Source organism: Pinus tabuliformis, chromosome 8, assembly GCF_031772625.1.
Source record: "Pinus tabuliformis cultivar Carrire ecotype Pingquan chromosome 8, CPIR1, whole genome shotgun sequence".
In the NCBI taxonomy this organism is placed as follows: domain Eukaryota; kingdom Viridiplantae; phylum Streptophyta; class Pinopsida; order Pinales; family Pinaceae; genus Pinus; species Pinus tabuliformis.
In genome coordinates, this window is record NC_142294.1 from 650,180,884 (window position 1) to 650,202,562 (window position 21,679).

Genomic DNA, 21,679 nt, shown 5'->3' on the forward strand with positions numbered 1-21,679 from the left:
TTGTTCTCTTTATGGCAGGAAAAGAAGAATCATCTACATACTAAAAGGAGGACTTTGGCTCATTTGTGGGGTTAAAAAGAAACCCTATCGAGGCTATGAACGCCTGCTGGTAGCAGTGGCTCTACTTATGGTATTGGAGTATTATCTTACACTACCAAATGCTATTTGTTCTATTGCCACCTATGAATTCATTTCTAAGGAGATTTCCCATTTGAAAAACACTCTTACAAGCCAACATGCATGGTAACTTTTGTCATATATTCATTATATTATATTTGTCCAATCAATTTATCACAATCATTGCTACTTACTGCCAATTAAGCGTTTATTACTAATACCGCTTAAGGTGAAAATATTTTCACATAATGATTTAAGTATATGTTTTTATCTTTTTCGACCATTTTTACCTCTAATACATGGATTGCTTTAATTGCTTTGTCATAAATTGCACCGCTTTTCAAGATTGGTTGCCTGCATTTATGAATTATCAATTCATGTGCTTGTTTTTCACATGCTTGGCGGACGTGGACGCCCTTTTCCCATTAGAGGGGATATGGTCTGCGTATGAACAACATGTGTGACAGTTATGGATAATTGAATGAGAATTATTAAATTTATTTCTGGGTATGCGTAATAATTATCAAGGTATTTCCGATTGGAGAAACGACAATGACCATTATGGATGGCATGCGAATTTATTATGAGGCTGCGTCAAATATGGTTGACGAGATAAATGACCTGACTGTATATGTTGTTAATTCCCAAATCAATGTCATTTTCTTGTTAATTGATTTAACGATCTTTGTTGTTGTTCTAAATTGCGAAAGTGTAAGAGAAGTCCGTGCAGGTGAAGTAGTCATAGGAACACAACAACCATGGGAGGTAGAGCTATCTGAAATGAACCCATAGTACTCGTGGTATCGAACCAGGCTCATGCAATCCTCAAGCGTGCTAGTTGGCTCCAATATCTGAATAAATTGTAGGGATTTCACGAAGAAATGACACTTGAATTCTTGCAGAATTTGCAGAATGGCAGCACCACGGTAAGAGGCAAGGACATAATGGTCTCTAAAGAAGTCATAGCCGAAGTCACTAGACTTCTGTCTGAGGGAACAAAGTGGACTTACAAGCACGTCCTTCTGCACAATGCGGTCGCAGTGTTCTAGGACCCAGGAGAGTAATTAGCGTGAACAGGGAAAGGGATTCACCCATCAGTGTTAAGACAACCATGGCAGGAATTGGCAGTCATAGTGCAATGGTACATCACATGCGATGGTCACCAGGATGTGGTTAAGCCCCACCAACTCAAATTATTAGCCATCCTAAAATAGAAAATTTCAGTTAATTTGTCGTTTTATTTGAATTCTCTATTGCATGATGTCGCTCGGCGAGTTAGGAAAGCTAAGGACCCATGCACCGTCACCAGTCATCACAAACTAATCAAATTGATTATCATGCATGGACTGGCCTAGCAACAGCTAACCTGGGACAATATTGTAAATCCTACTCTGGCCCCACCTCCTGGAAACCTAGTAATAGAATAGTAAGGGCCTAGATCCCCAGGTTTGAGAAGGACGTTGAAGAGGAAAAATTCCTCTATGCCCTTGAACCCATAAAAATGCAGGCACTCTGTGTGGGTGAAGTCCCAATGACATACTCTAATTCAAACAAATGGGGTCGGGCCGTCATTCACACCACCTCCAAGTCCGCAGAATACCCCTTTGCTAAACTATGAGGTCGAGGTAACCAAGGTATTAGAAAACATGGGGATGTTTGGCAAGTGAAGAGAAGAATCTGAGAATATTGAAGGACATAATTGTACCCCTGGCCAGTCTGCCTCTACGGATAGCCCTGGTTGTGATCAAACCCTGCCATTTACTGATATATTAGAAGAACAGAGGGTACCAGTCCCTTTTATGGAAAAAGCCCTTAAAGCTGAGGTGCATGAAGAAGAAGTTATTAGAGAAGAAAATCAGACAACTGATACCAGTCTAGTGGACCCCCTAGGTAAAGAAAATCCTATAGATGAAACCTTGGGAGATGAAAATCAACCAGGAAATACAATTTTTTCTATGTCCCCTAAGGACGAGGCCTACCCAGAAGAAAACCTAGAGAATGATAAATGCTTAGGAGACACCATTTTATTAGGGTCTCCTAAGAGAAAAAATCATGAAGGATAAGAAATAGAAGGTGAAGCTCCATTGGCAGATACAGTTTCAGTTGAAACCCTCCCCGATGCTAACACAATACCACCCAAGCATGAACCTGAGGAAAATGCAGTTGCACCACTACTAGTTGGAAGTCCCAAAATAAAGAAGTCCTACAAGGACATGCTTAGAAAAATGCTTAAAAAACATAGAAAACAAAAGTGAATAATTAGGCAGCTAAGACAGTGGTTAAAAGAGGCAATCAGAGCCAAAAAAATTGAAAGTGGAAAGGGAGACCACATGAACATAGACAAAACATTGTTCTGGAAAGGATGTTGAAACCAAAAATTGAGATTCTTTTGGTATATTCAAAGGAAACTCAAACAGAGTCATGTCTTGTAGAGGACACTGAAATTCAAATTGAAGACCCCTGTTTTTGTTCACAGGAGACCCAAACAAACTACCCTACTATGAACGTTTCCATTCAGAATGATGCTGAAGAAAGCATCCCAATTGATTGTTTCCTAACTCAAGAAGCAGCTGAGGCTACTGTCCAAACTGAGCCTATGGAGACACAAGATAATGAAGCCCAAATAGAGGAGACACCTACTTACATTCGCTTAGTAAGGGAGGCATTTATTAGGAGGCTGCAAAATGAAATACTGAAGGTTAAGTAGGAATTAACTCAACACAAGGAGGAGGTAGTACCCCTACGTATACATCAAGAATTAAGGAAATTTTGAGGCACTCATAGTGACTAAGGATGAGACCTTCGCTCAGTACAAGGATGAAAAGAAAAAGGTTTAGAAAGCACAGGAAAAATTACAAAAGGCTAAAGAGAAGTTGGGATCTGTTTGCTCTCTTTATTCAGACACCCTATCATGCAGAGCCCCTGCTACAAATTATGCATTATTCCTCCTGGAAAGGTACCTCCTGTTGAAAATCAAAGTTGTTAAGGCTAGGAAGTCCGTGGAAATCAAAACTGCCCTGAACTTTGTCAAGTGCTTCAGAGAGCAGAACGAGCAGGTACAACACCTCCTTTGTGAACTTTATATGCACAATTTCTTTTTGGATGACAGAGACAACAACCCTGGCCCCTTTATAGGGGATGTCCAATTCCATGCATTTATCTCTTTTGCTACTAACCAACTCAAGTGGGCCAAGGCTCACAATACTTATAGAAAGCATGAATATGGAATCGACCTATGGGTTAGAGGGGAACCTACAAAACCCTTGCATCTCTCTGTCATGCATAAGAAATTTATGAAGCAAGATGGTGTTGTGGGCCAATTGGGACCATTTCACACAGGTATTATACAAGCTGGAAAGGAGTACTTCCAAGAGATTAAGGTGGGAAGTCTCCAACACTTCTGTTAGAAACTGAGAACTATTTGGATACCAGAACTTTAAATCTGCCTCCTCTCATTTCCATAATTACAGTAACATGGGCTTAACCATGGGCCCTGAATGGATAGGATGTTGGTATAGAACTCCAGTCATATGGTATCCTATAGATAAGTATCACAGAGACTACAACTTGAAGGATCAAGAAGTTAACCAAAATTTTGTTGTACTTAAGAAGAAAAGTGGCTTCAGAATTTATAGGGAGGAGGTATATCTTGCCTATTCCCTAACTCAGCTACACCTAAACCATTTAATTGCATGAGGTCATGCAACAAGGTAAGTTGGGGAGTATGTTGGGTCAAGAAAAAGGTATGTTTTCTCCTTGGTAATAGCTTTATTTAGAACTCATCCTCACATGATTATCTCTGTTTATGAATAAAAGTAGAGGAAATAATAGCTAAAGTCGAGTAAAAGTAATGAGTAAAAAATTAGACGAATCTAAGCAGGAAAAACTAATTTTTACTATCTTTATGTGCAGAAGACATGAATTGATCGATAGCTTCTCAATCGATAGAACGACAACATCTCATAAGGGAAAGGGACAGTGTCAGAGGCAAGATAGGACAACGAAAGACTGTGCAAACCAATGACTATTGTATGATAAAATCAGATCAAGTATAGCGAAATCCTCAGGATCCCCTAATCCTAAGGATTCGATTTTATCTATTTACTTTCTAAATGTAATATATAAGGCTGAAAGGCAAAACTGCACAGAGTTCAAAATTTCACAGTTTGTAATTATTCTTTAGGACATATAATACTGTTATCTTGGATGTTGTAACTTGGTTACTTATTTTAATGAAGAAAGATTGCGTTTAACTCATACTTATATTCTGAGTATCTCTTAGTGAAGACTTCTGGCGACTCTAGACCCAGCCAAGAGAAGATCTACTGCTTCACCTGTATCGTAATGTTTCCTATTTTATTCTTTATTGCTTGTTAATGTTAAGTTAATATTACTTTTGATTACCTTAAGGATTGTCGATTCAATTTGCTTTTGTTGTTCATTCAAGATTTAGATTGATCCGTGTGTTATATATGAGTAATGCTTTTGATTGAATTGGTTATGCTAGTTCCAGCTCAGATCATTGTTCATTTCAAGTAATGTTATCATAGATTTCAAAGATAGAATTGATCGCTTTATGCTTATACAGTCATTTTCCATTCAGATACCGTTTGTTATTCCAATATCATCTGTTGTTCAATTACCGTTGCTGTCAATTGTTATAGATCTCTTTCATGAGTGAGTGAGTTAGCTTCAATTCTATTTAAGACTACCAAGTGTGATTCTTTATAAGTTGTATTCAGATCCATTTTCTTTCATGATAGGTTAAGTAGAATTGCAGAGTGTGCTATGAATTTATTTCAGAGTTACTTCTTTCAGAGTTGTTTGGATTGAGTTTGAAGAATATAGTCATTAGCAATTGCAACGATTTGTTATTAGTTAACCTCTGAATTCACTCCATATATAGTGTTAACACTCTTGAAAAAAAAATACTTGCCTTGGGTTGACAATTAATGTAGGAATTAAGATTGCCTATAAAAAGACATCTTAGTGCACCAACAACAACCATAGTTGTTGGAAAAGAATTGACACAATAATTGCAAGGTAATTATTTTTTAATCGTGTCATGTGCTGGTGGGAGCCAATTTTCACATGGAATGTGCCCATATATGCCCCTAGGGGTTTTCATAGATGGGTCATTTCCCTTTCTTTATTTTTTTATTTTTTTGAAAATCAAAACAAAAGAATGAATCATTCAACATGGATCATCTACTTCTCCACCAACTCCAAGTCACTATTAGGCTATCCACTTGTGATTTTAGCATGCCTATCTAGATAGGGGTTGATCATATAAGTGAAGCTAGTGTCCATTGACCATTAGGGGAGTTATGTCCTTATCTATGGGGAAGCTTTTAATGGATCCACTATCACAAACAAAATCAATCTCGTAAGGTCCAATCCATCTAGTATGAAAATTCCCTTTGAAGTCCTTAAACCTGGAATCAAATAACAATTCCCAATATCCATCCTTGAATTTCTTCCTCTTGATGAACTTGTCATACAACTGTACCTTTTGATTTTGTATCATTGTTGCTTAGTGAAAATCATAGTAACAAATTTGATCTAGTTCATTGATATGGAGCCTTAGCTGTTGAGCCACTATTAGATCCATCCCAATTTGGATAGTTGTTTTGAGTGTTTGGATATCAATCTTGATTGCTAACAATACTCTTTTCCCATATACTATCTCATAAAGGGTACAACCAATGGTAGTTCTCCATATGGTCTAGTTGGCCCATAAAGCTTCAAGAAGTTTGTCAGCCCAATCTTTTATATGTAACTAACTAGTTTTGGTGATGATGCTTTCGAGAATCTTATTTGTTCCTTCCACTTTTTGGTTGGATTGCAGGTGAATTAGGTGGATACAAGTCATGGATAGACTTTATGGCATGTTAACCAAGCAATTACAAGTCATGCACAAGTTTTATGCTCAATTATGATCTTTTCCCAATTCACTACGAACTTTCTTCTCAATTGTGTAATAATTATTATTTTATAATTATGAAATCATGACAATATAGTTATGAGAAATTACTCAATTATTTAATTTCAGCCCTGTAACATCTAATAAATTCCCTATAATACCCATATGATAAAAAAAAGGTAAAAAGGGATGCATTATGGCTAGCAACTGAGGAAACTTGAACTTGGTTCTCTCTACTGAAATGAAGTGGAAAATAAGGTTATAAAAGTAACACCAAGTTAGCCTAGCCAGTTTTTTCCAAGTAGATTTAAACAAATAATTTATATGCCTTACTTATCTTTCATACTAAAATATTTGTAGGAATATGGCTATAGATTTTTAGCATTGACATGGAACACAAATTTTGATTCCTCCTAGGTATACTTTTGGCTTGAAAGAAAACTTTGGAAATGCTCTACATTAAATATTGAAAATATGTTCCTTAAGGTAAATATGATAATTCTTTATATCTTGGGCATTGGAGGCCCAAAATGAAGTAATGGTTCATGGCTTTATGATCCATGGTTAATGTCATAATAAAATATAAGCAAATAATGAATAATTACTCAAATTATGTAATCGTATTTGAAGCAAGAAGGATGTGGGAAACGAAGTTGACATTTGATATCATCATATTCTTGAGTATTTAGTGGCAAGTATTTTGGAGGCAGGAGTTAATTAGATGTAAAAGGGCATATGGATATAAGATTACTTTTAACATGCATACCCCTTATTTTGTATCTTGCCAATGTAAGTTCTAAGTGGAGACCTATGTGAGAAAATTAAGGGGGGTCATTGTAATCCTAGATACTCAGTTAATAGAGTTTGAGGGAAATATGTGATTATCCCAAGTCACTTTAAAGGGGGGAATGTTTATTGACACATTAAGAATGATTAGGTTAAACCTTATATGGTAAAATGATGGATAGTTTACAAATGCATGTACTAGGTAGCTCGTGATATTTTTCATTTGATTAAATGAAATCCATTTAAATGGTAAGTGCCATATTCCATTATAATGCACTTCAAGTGGTCTATTTTGATAAACTTAGCCAAATTGACTAAAGAAATAATAGATATCTAGTGTTAATTTTCAAAATTAATATTTTTGAATATATATCACACTGTTCATGTTTGTCATTCTTCAATTATATCTATTTAATTTTAATATGTTTCATAGACTTAATGGCATCTTATGTGGTGGTATAGATGGTGCCAAGTATGGTTTAGAATAAATGTGTTATGAAAAAATAAAAAATAAGATTAGAACAAGAACTTATTCATATACAAGTGTGCAATGCATATGCTTTCACATGAACACATACATATACATATATACAAGTGTGCAATGCATATGCTTTCACATGAACACATACATATACATATTTATTGAAAATTGAAAATTTAAATATTAAGGAATTTAGACTTCTGTGATCCATAACATTGTTAAGATAGTCTTCGGCAAAATCACATAATCAATCTTTTGTCGACGCGTTTCGAACCAACCAGTGTGGTTCATCGTCAGGACAAGTTGAAGGACTGATCTGGCTAAGCCTGATTAAATAGAGTGTGCAGAGATCCCAACGGTTATATTGCAACGGCTAATTTTGACTTAGTCAAACTAATAATTTTATTATTAACCGAAACCTACTATTATTAGTTAATTGAATATAATAAATATAATGTTTAAATATGATGGTCATTATATTTATTAAAAATCTATATTTATTATTATTCTTAAATTAATTAATTCCAAATAAATAGTATTAAAATACTATTAATATTTAGAATTTAGTTACAATGGTAATTGCTTATTTAAAAATTGTTTATACCTAAGGATCCAATGGTAAAGATATAATAGTTATAAATTATGGTAAATTCATAATGGTAAACTACCCATAATGGTCATTAATAAATTATATTAATATTCCCAAATTATTTAACTTCTAAATAAATGGTAATAAATTACTATTGTTTTTAGAATCAAGTTATAATAGGTAAAAGTTTAAACCAAAAAATCATTTTAATTTAAATTTTTTTTTTTTTTTTTAATTGTAAAGGCCCATTCGAAATTAAATTAATAAGTACTAACCACTAATCTATATTTTCTTAATAATTTATAGTTCTAATAATATTAAAAAACAATAAATAGTATTTTAGTTAAATTAATATTCCTAGAATGTAGTTTACCTAAGGTAAATGCCATAATTAACATACATGTTTATTAATAATAGTATATTTATTGGTATATCATATATTTAACCTTAAGGGTCATTAGGTAAAATTGGATTACCTCTTATCAATAATTATATTCAATAATTTATCAATAATAATTTACTAAAATTCTTATTAGAATTAATTATGTTATTAGTTATTAATCTTATCACTTATAAGGTTTAGAAAAGGAAGGCCTTTATTAATTCAATAAAAGGAAATCAGCTAAAAGTAAAAATCAATGAAACAATCTAATCTAATTTAAAACACCCCCTGGAATAAGGTTAATACTAACAAACTAAAACCTCAAGCACTCCAGATTAATAAGGCAACCCGCCAAAACCAGAACTTGAGGAGAGGGAAGACAGAAACCCTAAGAAGGAACAAAGAGGGAAGGGTGGAGGCTAGGAAGACAATGCTGGGACCCAGCAACTGCTAATCTTCCAGCCATCATCCCTATTAAGATTGTTCGGCCTTTTCTCAATCTCCAGGGCCTCTCTAAATTTACGATGGTGAAACTGCGCAACTTTGGCAATGACTTGAGCATCTTCTATACAAACATGATGCATAGTCTTCCCTGCATGCTCAGCTAGGGCTGAGGACTTGGTCCTACCATGTCTTAAGTCAGCTGAATGCTCACTGATCCGTTGATTGATAGAGCGACCAGTCTCACCAATATAAGGGGTCCCACAGGAACAGGGAATGACATAGACGCCTTTCATGTCCTTAGGGTCAATAGGGTCTTTCACAGACCTGAGGGAGCCACGGATAGTGTTGAGAGGATTTTTCAAAAGCTTCTTATAACTCCCACTATTACAGAGATGGTCAAGCATCTTAGTTCTGTAATCTTTCCTATCCATGATAACGGCAGCCCCACCTTTATCTGCTTTTAAGACCACAACATCCTGATTTTCGTTCAAGGTCCTCAGAGCCTCAAACTCAGCCTTGCTAATATTGCTACGGGGGGGCTTAGCCCTCCTCAGGGCAACGACGCAATCCTGCCTGATCGTGTCTTTAATCTTATCAGGAAGGTTCTTAATGCCATATTCCACATCACAAATGATGTCTTCAACCGGGATTTTTCTGGGAGCTAAGGCAAAGTTAAGACCCTTCCTTAAGAGACTAAAAACCGCGGGCGGAAAGGAAAAACTCGACAGATTTATTACCTTATTGTCCTGAGGGAAAGAATCCGACTTACCCGACGACGGACCCTTACTACTAACTCTATGATCAAGGCAATCAATCCCATCTAACCCTTTATCATACCAACCACTATTATTATTGTATGCTTTAACACCATTCGGAATCTTGACTTTTTTATTTTTATTATCCCATATATATATTGCATTATTATTATCGTAATTGCCCAAGTTATTAATACCATAATGCTTATTAATGATACTTAAATTACTGCTAACACCCAAACCATTAACCCTTGGTAGGGCAGACTGAGTCCTTTGTCAAAGACTCAGCTTCTTTTATTGAGGATCTTAAGAAAATTAATCTTGAACCCGGGGACATTTTGGTAAGTTTCGACGTGGTCTCTCTTTACACTTGTATTCCTATCAATGAGGCCATGATGGTAATTAATAAGCTAACTGACCCTGATACGGCTAAGTTAGTTGAGCTTTGCCTTTCCTCCACCTTTTTCAGCTTCGAGGGAGAATTCTATGAGCAGACTTGCGGAGTTGCCATGGGCTCCCCCTTGTCCCCTGTCATCGCTAATCTCTTCATGGAGGATTTTGAGTCTAAGGCTTTGGCCTCCTCTCGTCTCTTACCGAAGCTTTGGAAAAGATTTGTTGATGACACTGGTGTTGTCTGGTCTCATGGTCCGGTCGAGCTGGAGCGTTTCTTCTGTCACCTCAATAACCAATCCACTGCCATTAAATTCACGATGGAAAAAGAAGATAATGGTTGTCTTCCGTTCCTAGATGTTCTCATCTCTAAGAAGGTGGATGGTTCCTTTTCTCATCAGGTGTTTAGAAAGAAGACGCATACTGAGCAATACTTGCATGCGTCGTCGCATCATTTCCCTGCTCAGAAGTTAGGAGTCCTTAGCACGCTTGCCACACGTGCTGTTAGAATTTCGGATGAGGAGAGCCTGGAAGCGGAGAAGGCTCATCTCCTTGATGTCTTTGAGAAGAATGGTTATAATAGGCGCCTTGGTCAAAAAGCCTTCCTCAAGGCCAAGAAGGAGCCTTCAATCCGAAAGGTTCCCAAAGACCATGTCTTGGGTGTGAACCTTCCTTACATCCAAGGGACTACAGATAGGATTGCGAGGGTTCTGAGGAGATACGATGTGCCCGCAACGTTTAGACCCCTCCGTACTATCCGTAGCTCCCTTAGGTCTGTGAAAGACCCTATTGACCATAAGGACATGAAAGGCGTCTATGTCATTCCCTGTTCCTGTGGGACCCCTTATATTGGTGAGACTGGTCGCTCTATCAATCAACGGATCAGTGAGCATTCGGCTGACTTAAGACATGGTAGGACCAAGTCCTCAGCCCTAGCTGAGCATGCAGGGAAGACTATGCATCATGTTTGTATAGAAGATGCTCAAGTCATTGCCAAAGTTGCGCAGTTTCACCATCGTAAATTTAGAGAGGCCCTGGAGATTGAGAAAAGGCCGAACAATCTTAATAGGGATGATGGCTGGAAGATTAGCAGTTGCTGGGTCCCAGCGTTGTCTTCCTAGCCTCCACCCTTCCCTCTTTGTTCCTTCTTAGGGTTTCTGTCTTCCCTCTCCTCAAGTTCTGGTTTTGGCGGGTTGCCTTATTAATCTGGAGTGCTTGAGGTTTTAGTTTGTTAGTATTAACCTTATTCCAGGGGGTGTTTTAAATTAGATTAGATTGTTTCATTGATTATTACTTTTAGCTGATTTCCTTTTATTGAATTAATAAAGGCCTTCCTTTTCTAAACCTTATAAGTGATAAGATTAATAACTAATAACATAATTAATTCTAATAAGAATTTTAGTAAATTATTATTGATAAATTATTGAATATAATTATTGATAAGAGGTAATCCAATTTTACCTAATGACCCTTAAGGTTAAATATATGATATACCAATAAATATACTATTATTAATAAACATGTATGTTAATTATGGCATTTACCTTAGGTAAACTACATTCTAGGAATATTAATTTAACTAAAATACTATTTATTGTTTTTTAATATTATTAGAACTATAAATTATTAAGAAAATATAGATTAGTGGTTAGTACTTATTAATTTAATTTCGAATGGGCCTTTACAATTAAAAAAAAAAAAATTTAAATTAAAATGATTTTTTGGTTTAAACTTTTACCTATTATAACTTGATTCTAAAAACAATAGTAATTTATTACCATTTATTTAGAAGTTAAATAATTTGGGAATATTAATATAATTTATTAATGACCATTATGGGTAGTTTACCATTATGAATTTACCATAATTTATAACTATTATATCTTTACCATTGGATCCTTAGGTATAAACAATTTTTAAATAAGCAATTACCATTGTAACTAAATTCTAAATATTAATAGTAATTTAATACTATTTATTTGGAATTAATTAATTTAAGAATAATAATAAATATAGATTTTTAATAAATATAATGACCATCATATTTAAACATTATATTTATTATATTCAATTAACTAATAATAGTAGGTTTCGGTTAATAATAAAATTATTAGTTTGACTAAGTCAAAATTAGCCGTTGCAATATAACCGTTGGGATCTCTGCACACTCTATTTAATCAGGCTTAGCCAGATCAGTCCTTCAACTTGTCTTGACGATGAACCACACTGGTTGGTTCGAAACGCGTCGACAAAAGATTGATTATGTGATTTTGCCGAAGACTATCTTAACAATTTAAATATTATTTTATTTATTAAAAAATAAATTAATAAACTAATATTATTTATTTTATAAAAATAAATTTTAATTTTAAACTAGCTAAAATATTTACCCGACTCATTTCTCCATTAATTTATTAATAGTATTTTACATATTAAAAAAATAAATCAGCACATAATTTTATACATATAGAATACAATTTTAATTTGTGAAATGTGATGTTTAACCATTAAAAAATTATATCTTTAAAAAAATATTGAATAGTAATAAAATATAAAAAGAAATCGTTGTAATTTTAAAGAATTTATTATATATATATTTTTCAGTTGGTCTGATTCACGGGGATGTGTACTTTATATGTCTTATTTCATAATAACATATAAAAAAATAATATTTTTAAATATATTTATATTAAATTTAAATTTAAAAAATTAACATATTTTTAATATATTTTTATTAAATTATCAAAGAGATATAGAACAGTCGGTGAAGGAGCGTGCTGTTAAGGCGCTCCATATGTAAAGGTCACCGGTTCTAGTCTCGCCGATACCAAAAAATCCAGCATGGTTTCTGTTGGTGCGGCTCAGGCCGGGTGCGATCCCCGAGTGACTTTGACGGCCTAGATGCCCCTGAGTCATGGCCTCTCAGCCACAGGGTAAGAGTGATTTTCAGGATTCACCCACTTATCAACAATATATATATATATATATATATAGATTAAATTTGAATTTGAATATGAATATATTTATTATAATAATAAATTAAAAAAAAAGGAAGATATATATTTTTTAACTTTAAATTTTATTGATTATCCAAAAAAAAGAGCATACAACAATCTATTTTGGTTATCTTGTATCATTGGGAAACCAGTCAAAAATAAAAAATAAAAATTGTATTTGTCCAAAAAAATCACATAATACTCAAAAATATTGTTGACATACCAAGTGTTCACCTAAATAACAGTATTGAAGTTTTTATGACTAAGAGTAACAAAATTGGAGCTACACTAGACATCGCCTAAGATAACTCATGGCATCCATAACTAGTCAAAAACACTATTGTAAGCAAAAAGAATTAGCCATAAAATAGACTAGTTTGAAGTTGACATGTCAATTGGCACAATAAGGGTTCTTGGAGAAGATGGTATCTTTCCCTTAGAAAGCAAGGCCTCAATCCTAAGCAATGTTGAGTTGTAGAGATTTTTTTTTGTTATTGTCTCTTTTTTCCTCCAAAGCTTTTCCAATAAGCATTTTGAGATGGAAATGGAGCTCAATAGTGTATAGATACAAAGTTTTTCGACCACATGTACAACTCGGATCAAGGAAGCAATCTACAACATGTCCAAGTATATCCTCATCAATGTAAACATTCTGCTCTTCCATAGCTTCCAAAGTCGCTCTGTCCATTGTAGACTAAATGTGCTCCAAAGTTGAATCCCTATATCTTTGAGTCATTGATTGCACTCAAGAGTGATCTCGATAACTTCCCTCATGTCTATCACTCGAGCCATTACAACATCTCTTCTTTGACGCAACATTGTGGGAGGTCTGGTGGAAAGGATGATAAAACTACTAGGTGTGAGGGTGCACTAAAGGAATTTGATGTTCACCTAGGTATTATGTTGAAAGGAAAGATAACCAAGAGAGATTATAGTGGAGTCAAGGGGGGTAAGGTTGTTGGCAAACCAGGTAAGCGTGCATGCAAGGAACACTGAGGGGATCTTGTGAGGATTCCTCGGATGGAGGGGTCACACAAATGGTAGCGGAGTTGATAAATTCATAAGATGAATGCAAGGATATCATTGATCTTGGGATATTAAGTGCATAAAGGACTTAAATATTCATGCTTTGTCAAATTATCCATGAAGACTATAGAATAATGCAAGAGGAGTTGGGGAGAAGTTGTGAAAAGAGTGGTGTGACATCCTGCGTTGATTTTGTTAAATGCAAGTAAACACAAGGAGCTAGATCCCACTACCTCGCCACTATTGAATATTAACGAAAGGTTTCTCCCCTTCACAAGCTATTGAACACTCTCACAACACTCGGGTGGAGTTGCTATTCTCCACATGAAAATGATGCAAACACTCACTGTGTATAACCAATGGGAGACTAGATTAGGGGGAATTGTGCCTTCACTTTTGTTGAAGATAACAACATCACTCTAGGAAAGGATTTTTAGAGAGCGGGTGGTTAATTTCCAAGTGAACTTAGGCTTAGCCACATGAAACTAGCATGACTTTTTAGAGATTTTTGCTATATACTTTTTAGTCAAATTTACTGAGAATATTATAGGAATTTTTTGGAAGCATAAATTTGATTTATAAACTCTCAAAAGCAAATTTTAAATAACAAAAAAACATAATCTAATAAACAACAAATATTAAATATCAATAACACTATCTAATAAACAATAAATCTTAAATAAAAAAAAAACACCATCTAATAAAAAAATATTAACTAAATTCCAATAAAAACTCACAAAATAAATTTGAAAAAATTCCAACCAAAAACTTTAAAATATGAAATATTTAAATAAAATCATAAACGAAATCTAAGTATCTTCCTTAATAACCTCATTAAAGCTCATTATATTCAATATTGAAACTCGAAATCTCAATAAATTCTATGGAGAAGTGCACCATAGTTTCCAAATTTGCTTCCTCCAAAAAATAAAAGAAATTCATCTATACGATTCAAATATAAAATAATTCGATAAAAATTCGATACGGCACAGTATAAATAGCTAGTGTGGATCAGCCTCTCGAAAATCCATGATTCATAACTGATCCACTAGGAGGATTTGTTAATTTGGATGCAGAGAATACATGAAGTGGCCCACTAAACACAAAATAGATGGCGGCCGGATTGCGTGTAGGAAATGGCAACTAATCGTGTGTTGGGAAATATTACTATTTTTCAGTTTCAATTTCAGTTGTGCCTTTTGGGCCTCGAAATATTAGTTTTTTTCAGTTTCAGTGTTACCAAATGGGCCTAGAAACCTGACAAAGCAAGAAAGCAAAGAATTTGAACTGAACCGGAAAGGTGAGCATACCATATAAGGATAATTGATTTTTCGAATCTTTTTTGAAAAGGAAACACAAAAAATGGTTTTCCAAAAAGATATGTTAATCAAAAGACAAAGTATGGTTCCAAAATGATATGTTCATCAAAATATTTGAAATTATTTAAATTTCAATTGAATGGAACAAAAATGAATTTTTTCTTGTGAGAAAATATAGATATTTAGATGTACACTGTCAATTCTTTTAGAATTGATTTTCATCTAAAATTTTATCGCATCTCAGGAATTCGAAACCGAATTCTAACTTGGTAACTGTACACAAATGTAAACAATTCCCAATTTTGAAAACCTGTCTACTATTACTGAGAAGATCTGACAGGGTATACGATAATGCTAAGAGGCATTGTGTGATTTTCGCCTCTATTGCAGAAAATAAATTATAGATTTAAGATGCATTGCGTGATTTTCACTTCTATTATATAAAACAAATTAGAGATAGTTTACAAAAGATTTTTTGGCGAAGATTACATGAGACATCATTTGTCGACGCGTTTCGAACCAACCAGTGTGGTTAATCGTCAGGACAATGAACCACACTGGTTGATTTGAAACGCGTAGACAAATAATGTCTCATATAATCTTCGCTGAAAAATCTATTGTAAACTTGATATGGATTACAAAAACCTAAACTCTACTAAATTATAGATATTTAAATGTTTAAGATGTACACAGTCAAATTTTTCAGAATTGATTTTCATCTAAAATTTTATCGTATCGCATAAACTGGAATCCGAATTCTAACTTGGTAGCGGTACACAAACGTAAACAATTCCCAGATTTAAATACCATTCTACCATTACTGAGAAGATAATTCTGTCTGACAAGGTATACGATAATGCCAAGAGGCATTGCGTGATTACAATTCAAACTTGGTAACTGTACACAAATATAAAAATGAATTCCCAGATTTAAAAACGATTCAACCATTACTGAGAAGATAATGCTGTCTGACATGGTAGCGATAATGGAAAGAGGCATTGCGTGATTTTCACCTCGGCTCCAGAGTCCCTGATGAAGGATCCGCAGCTACAGAGTGAATTTCAGAAGGTGCCGTAGAAGTAGTTGCTGTACTGCTCGACGTTTTGTCCGGATCAATTACTTTACCACGTTTAGCTTTCTGAGGTCCGCCCGCGATATCCAGATCTATGAAAGCAGGCTTTGTGGGCGAAGGAGGATGTTCGGTCTCACTTGTCAGCATCGCCACCACCCGGAACATTGAAGGCCGCAACGCAGCTGCTGCTTGCGTGCACAAAAGACCGATTCTAATCAGTCTAATCCCTTCCTCCGAGGAATAACTGCCCTCCAATGTGGGATCCATAATTTCTAAAGCTCTATCTGTAGTATATAGTCTCCATGTCTGCTTCGTCAAATAAAAACTTTTGTTAGCAATGGATGTAACACTATAAAGAATTAAGAAAAATTAGATTCGAAATATGACATCCACATAAACCATACTCCTTCGATGAGAAACTCCATGTCTTCATCTGAAGTCTGATTCTTTCTTCCGCTGATAATCTCAAGTAGAAGCACTCCAAAACTGAATACATCTGCTTTCTCTGTCAACTGTCCCCGTAAGGCGTACTCAGGGGCCATGTAACCTCTGCACAGTTTCATACCCAATCAAATCTCCATAACATAGCCACTTCAAAACAATATTATCCATATTCAGATATATGAGTTCTAATTGATTCATGTACGTCTGTAACTTAATTAAACAATCAGTTGGGAACTCTAGGAGAAAAATCTTACAAAGTTCCTGCAACCCGTGTGCTGACGTGGCTCTGATCTTCTGCAAAGAATCTGGCTAACCCAAAGTCTGCTATTTTGGGTTTGTGTTTATCATCTAACAGAATATTGCCGGCTTTAATATCTCTGTGAATGATCCGAATATGTGATTCCTCATGTAGATAGGCCAGACCACGTGCAGTTCCAACAATGATTTCATACCTCTCTTTCCAGTCAAGTAGATGACGTTTCGTTGCATCTGCAATGGATCACAGACAGTAAATTTATTACCTGCAAGCTACATATAAAAGCAAACGAATCCAAGAACCATCAAGGATTAAGGAGTAGTAGAAACCGAATAGAAACTTGTCAAGACTACTGTTCGGGAGATATTCGTAAACTAGTATCCTTTCTGAGCCTTCAACTGAGCAACCAAGCAATTTCACTAGATTTCTGTGTTGAACACGACTGATCAAATTCGCTTCATTCAGAAATTCAGCATCTGCATGCCTTGTACCCATATAGAGCCGTTTAACTGCAACCACTCTGCCATCAGGGAGAACCCCCTGCAGATAGACAAACTTCAAAATCTTCTGTTTTTTTCCTTGAATTTTAGTAGGTGTTGCTATTTGCGAATATCTAATTTATTTAATTGTGAGATATTAAGCTCTCACCTTATAGACTGATCCAAAACCTCCATCTCCAAGTTTGTTCTCTAGTTTGAAATTGGAGGTAGCCTCTCTCAGAATTTCGTACTTGAAAATCAGCTCTGGATTCGTTATGCTCGGCCCTAAGATAGAATTATCTTCCCCACCTGCGAAAACAATTACAAGGTATCTATTTATCTTGCACACAACGTAATCAGAAGCATCTTATGTCCATAAAAATGAGTAAGTTAGCTGCAAGTTCAGTACCTCCGATTCGATAAATCTCTTCCGGAGGTTTCAGAAGGGAGCAAATATTCCACTTCCAAAGGCATATGACTGCAATTAATACAAACGCAGCGGCTAATACTACTCCCAGACTTATACCCAAGACGCTAGGTGTCTTTCCTTCTGCGAATTTACACAAAATGCTGTCAGTAACCAGTAAGCTATGTTTTAGTTAAATAGAAATAAACGAAGCCCCACAGCCACAACACCCGTGTATTCCTCGAGAAAAAATTACCGGAGGATGCAGGAGGACTTTCCGCTGGTGGCGGCGATACAACTGAAGCATTATAAAATTCATAAACCTCGTAACGCAAGTAGCAGTTCTGAGATCCGAATTGTGCCCCCAGAGCTCCAGGTTGGCACTTGAATATTCTTTCTACGGCATAAGTCAGGCACGACCCGCAACCTGTCCGGGACAGATCTCTCCAACACTGTGCTAAGCTGTAAATAATCTGCGATGCATTAGAAGAGCCAGCGACTGAATCTACGAAGAAAAGTTTGGGGCTTTGTTGAGCTTCAGCGGTACTGTTCGAGAGCAAGGCTCTCACAGCATTTGTGAACAGTTGTGGCTGACTGCTGTTCCCAGTGTTGCAAAGAACATTTTCTGGCGTCGCCTTGGTACTCTCAATGTCATTGTAAAAGTTATGATCGTCGTAACGCAAGAAGCAGCCGTCTAGTTGAATGAATCCAGAAGTGTTGTGGCATCCCTGAACAAGGTTCATTTTAGCCGTGGATGCGCACTTCTCGCAATCCGGGGAATCTAAATCTCCCCTGCACTGCAGAAGGCCATAAACAGTACTATTGTTGCTTTGACTTTCAACAAAAGAGGTATTGAATCCGGTGGCATAAACATTTTTCACCAGTGAATCCAAAACCTTGTTTAGATTAAGCTGAAAAGCGCTACCGTTTCGATATGTATAATTGCCGCTCTCTCCACAATTGCTCCAAACGATAGAAATCTCCGGATCAGCTGCTGCGAAGCGTATACATGTACATAGAGAGAGGATAATTAAAACGCTTCTCATTAAATCATATTTCCCTGCCATTGCCATACCCACGTTCTTCGTTTCCCGCCCCTGTCTCAGTAGGCGTAATGGCATAGAAGGAGGTGGTTCTATAATCAAATGCCCTTGTAAAAATCAATGTGTACATTCATTTTCATAAAGCCTCGTCGACTCTGGACTCGGGCGTCCCAAAGGGGTTTTTCGACCTGCAAAATACGCCAAAGAATCAAAAGCCCTTGTAAAATTCGAAGTGTATATTCATTTTCCTAAAGCCTCGTCGACTCTGGACACTGGCGTCCGGAAGGGGTTTTTCGACCTGCAGAATATGCCAAAGAGTACGATATTGAAACTTAGAGGGATTGATATGAATATACCTATGTCATGACGCCAAGAGTAGGAAATTGAAATTTAAAGTGATTGATATAAATAGTACACATGATAATAAATTCACAATTAACTTGCTTGGAAGAAGACATAAACACGAATAAATTCATAAAGTCACAACCAACTTGATTGGAAGAGGACATAAACACGAATAAATTTGTGGTGAAGTGAAGGAAACCTATCATCTTTCCTGCTGCGTACGCTTCTGTTTCCACTAAACAGAGAGCGACTCACGGTGACCCGCTACCGACTCTTGACATGGTGGTCGCCTTATTTTAATCATCCATTTATCAAGTTTTTGAAAAAATCAATTTTTGATATATAAATTTTTTTATTAAATGTAAAACTAAAAAAAATATTTATATATTATGAATTTAATTCTTTATTAGGTTTCATAAATTTGTAGTGAAAATAAAAATAATTCTAGAATGGTTATATATAATTAATAAATGTATATTTTATTATTGTTTTGATTGTATTTTTAAATATAATAATAATAATAATAATTTGTATTAAAAATTGAATGAATAATATATTTTTCTAAATGATTTTTTTTTTTTTTTTTATTATTTATATTTGAACATTGAAATATTTTAACAAGTCATTTTTCTTTCTATTTTATCTTGGTATATACATATAGCGTTCATATAGAATATATTGGGTAATGTGAATATTCAAACAATATTGAAATAGGTATAACAGAAACATTTTTTTTTTCAATAAATTAATATAAAATTAGATTATTTGATATAGACATCAAAATATTTTATTTATAACTTTAAGAATAAAAGCTAAATATTTTCACATTTCTTTTATATCCTATTATAAGGTTAAGAATAATATTAATAACCAATTAAATAAGCACAATAAGAATAGAATTATTAATAATTTATAATCTTTTTAATTAAAACTAATCAAATATGTGTAATTATCTTTATTTTTAATATTACAATAATAATTTTTAAACAATGCCTATCAACTCTATATTGAACACAAAATCACACATAACCCTTATACTAAACTGTCAATACACCTCCATACCTAATAACCTTGAGTATTGAGTATTTTTTCTAAGAGATATACGAGTTGTGCTTATTTTCATGCTTATTTTCTTGTACTTGATTAGATTCGGTATGCCCTGGTTAGAAAATTGAGAAGTCTCACTTCTCTTGGGTATTAATCGGAGCTGTGAGATGGTTGAAAGTTGTACTCGATACGTGAAACGCTACGCAGTTAAACGGGATGATGAACATTGATTTAGATGTCTCTTTTCTTCGGGTCAGAAATTTCTAACACTATGGCTACATCCATAGAGAGGGTTAAACAATAATGTGTGAAATTTCTAACACTATAACCACATCCACGTAGAGGCTTAAATAATCGTTGTTCCTAGTGGGGATTGTTATTGTATAAGTAAGATGACTAGAGAATAAAGAACGAGAGATTTGATGTCGATAACTTAAAAAAAAAAAATTGGTAGATTTTTAGTTTAATAAATTATAATTTAAAGTGATTCTTTTGATCACGTTCAAATGAATGTTTCAATTTCATTATTTGAATTTCTAATAATTAATTTTTTTAATCAATTCATTACCAGATGTAATATGTTTAAAGAAACCCATAGCATAATTTTATTTTGTGAATTTTTTAGATTTATAGGATAATATTGTATGGATAAATGGATGAATTTGGTAGCTTCTAATTTTATTATTTGAACGTTTTCAATATTTTTGAAAACCATAATATAAGTTTATTTTGTGGTTTTTAGATTTATAAGACAATATTGTAAAAAAACAATTGGATGAGTTTTGTGGCCTTCAATTTTATCATTTGAATGTTTTCACTAAAATTTTTAATTATTCATTACCATGTGTATGAGCATGTTTAAAGAATACCATAGTATAATCTTACTTTGTAATTTTTTAGATTTATAGTATAATATTGTAAGAATAATTGGATGAGTTTTGTGGCTTTTTGTTGTCACTGTGAGAAGCACCCTCCAAAATTTGGTTTATGCTTGAATTTTGGAGCCTACTGTGGATATTGCAATCGTTTGTTCCATGGTCACTTTATGGGTGATTGATGCTTTGTTAAGTATCATAACATTTTTCTCAGTTTGTAAGTGTCAAAGTCGCCTACTCACACCTGCTCAGTTCACAGCAAGTCCATCAGTGCTATCTTTTATGCAAGATTGAGAAGACATAGCAAAAGTCCAAGACAATGGATGTGGAATGTTCAATCTATGTTGACAGCCAGTACGCACTTTTGTCAATAGTCTCTCACTTTTGGTTGTGATTTTTCTTCTATTTCTGTGAGTTTTTCCAGCTATCGCTTTTGCACACTTCGCTTTCGTAAATGTCGCTTTCTTGTTTACGACTATTTCTTTTGTTTGTTTCCCTTTAATA

The 21,679-nt window shown here is 34.7% G+C and overlaps 1 protein-coding gene across 1 annotated transcript; it reads right to left on the minus strand.

The window, feature by feature from the left end:
• Nucleotides 1-16,023: 16,023 nt before the first annotated feature.
• On the minus strand, nt 16,024-19,266 carry LOC149237214 (cysteine-rich receptor-like protein kinase 2). Its single transcript, XM_089366786.1, has 7 exons — nt 18,122-19,266; nt 17,869-18,009; nt 17,629-17,768; nt 17,310-17,520; nt 16,979-17,213; nt 16,685-16,829; nt 16,024-16,586 (listed from the first exon to the last, which is right to left on the minus strand). The coding sequence occupies exons 1-7, from the start codon at nt 18,984-18,986 to the stop codon at nt 16,218-16,220; spliced, it is 2,106 nt and encodes a 701-aa protein (XP_089222912.1). The 5' UTR covers nt 18,987-19,266; the 3' UTR covers nt 16,024-16,217.
• Between the last annotated feature and the right edge of the window lie 2,413 nt (nt 19,267-21,679).

Bases quoted from the DNA above. Each gene is read 5' to 3' on its own strand.
- LOC149237214 (XM_089366786.1), bottom strand. From the start codon at position 18,986: ATGCCATTACGCCTACTGAGACAGGGGCGGGAAACGAAGAACGTGGGT. The intron at 16,830-16,978 runs GTAAGATTTTTC...GAAACTGTGCAG, and splicing joins ACACGGGTTGCAGGAACTTT to AGGTTACATGGCCCCTGAGT. The intron at 16,587-16,684 runs GTATGGTTTATG...TTGACGAAGCAG, and splicing joins TGGAGTTTCTCATCGAAGGA to ACATGGAGACTATATACTAC.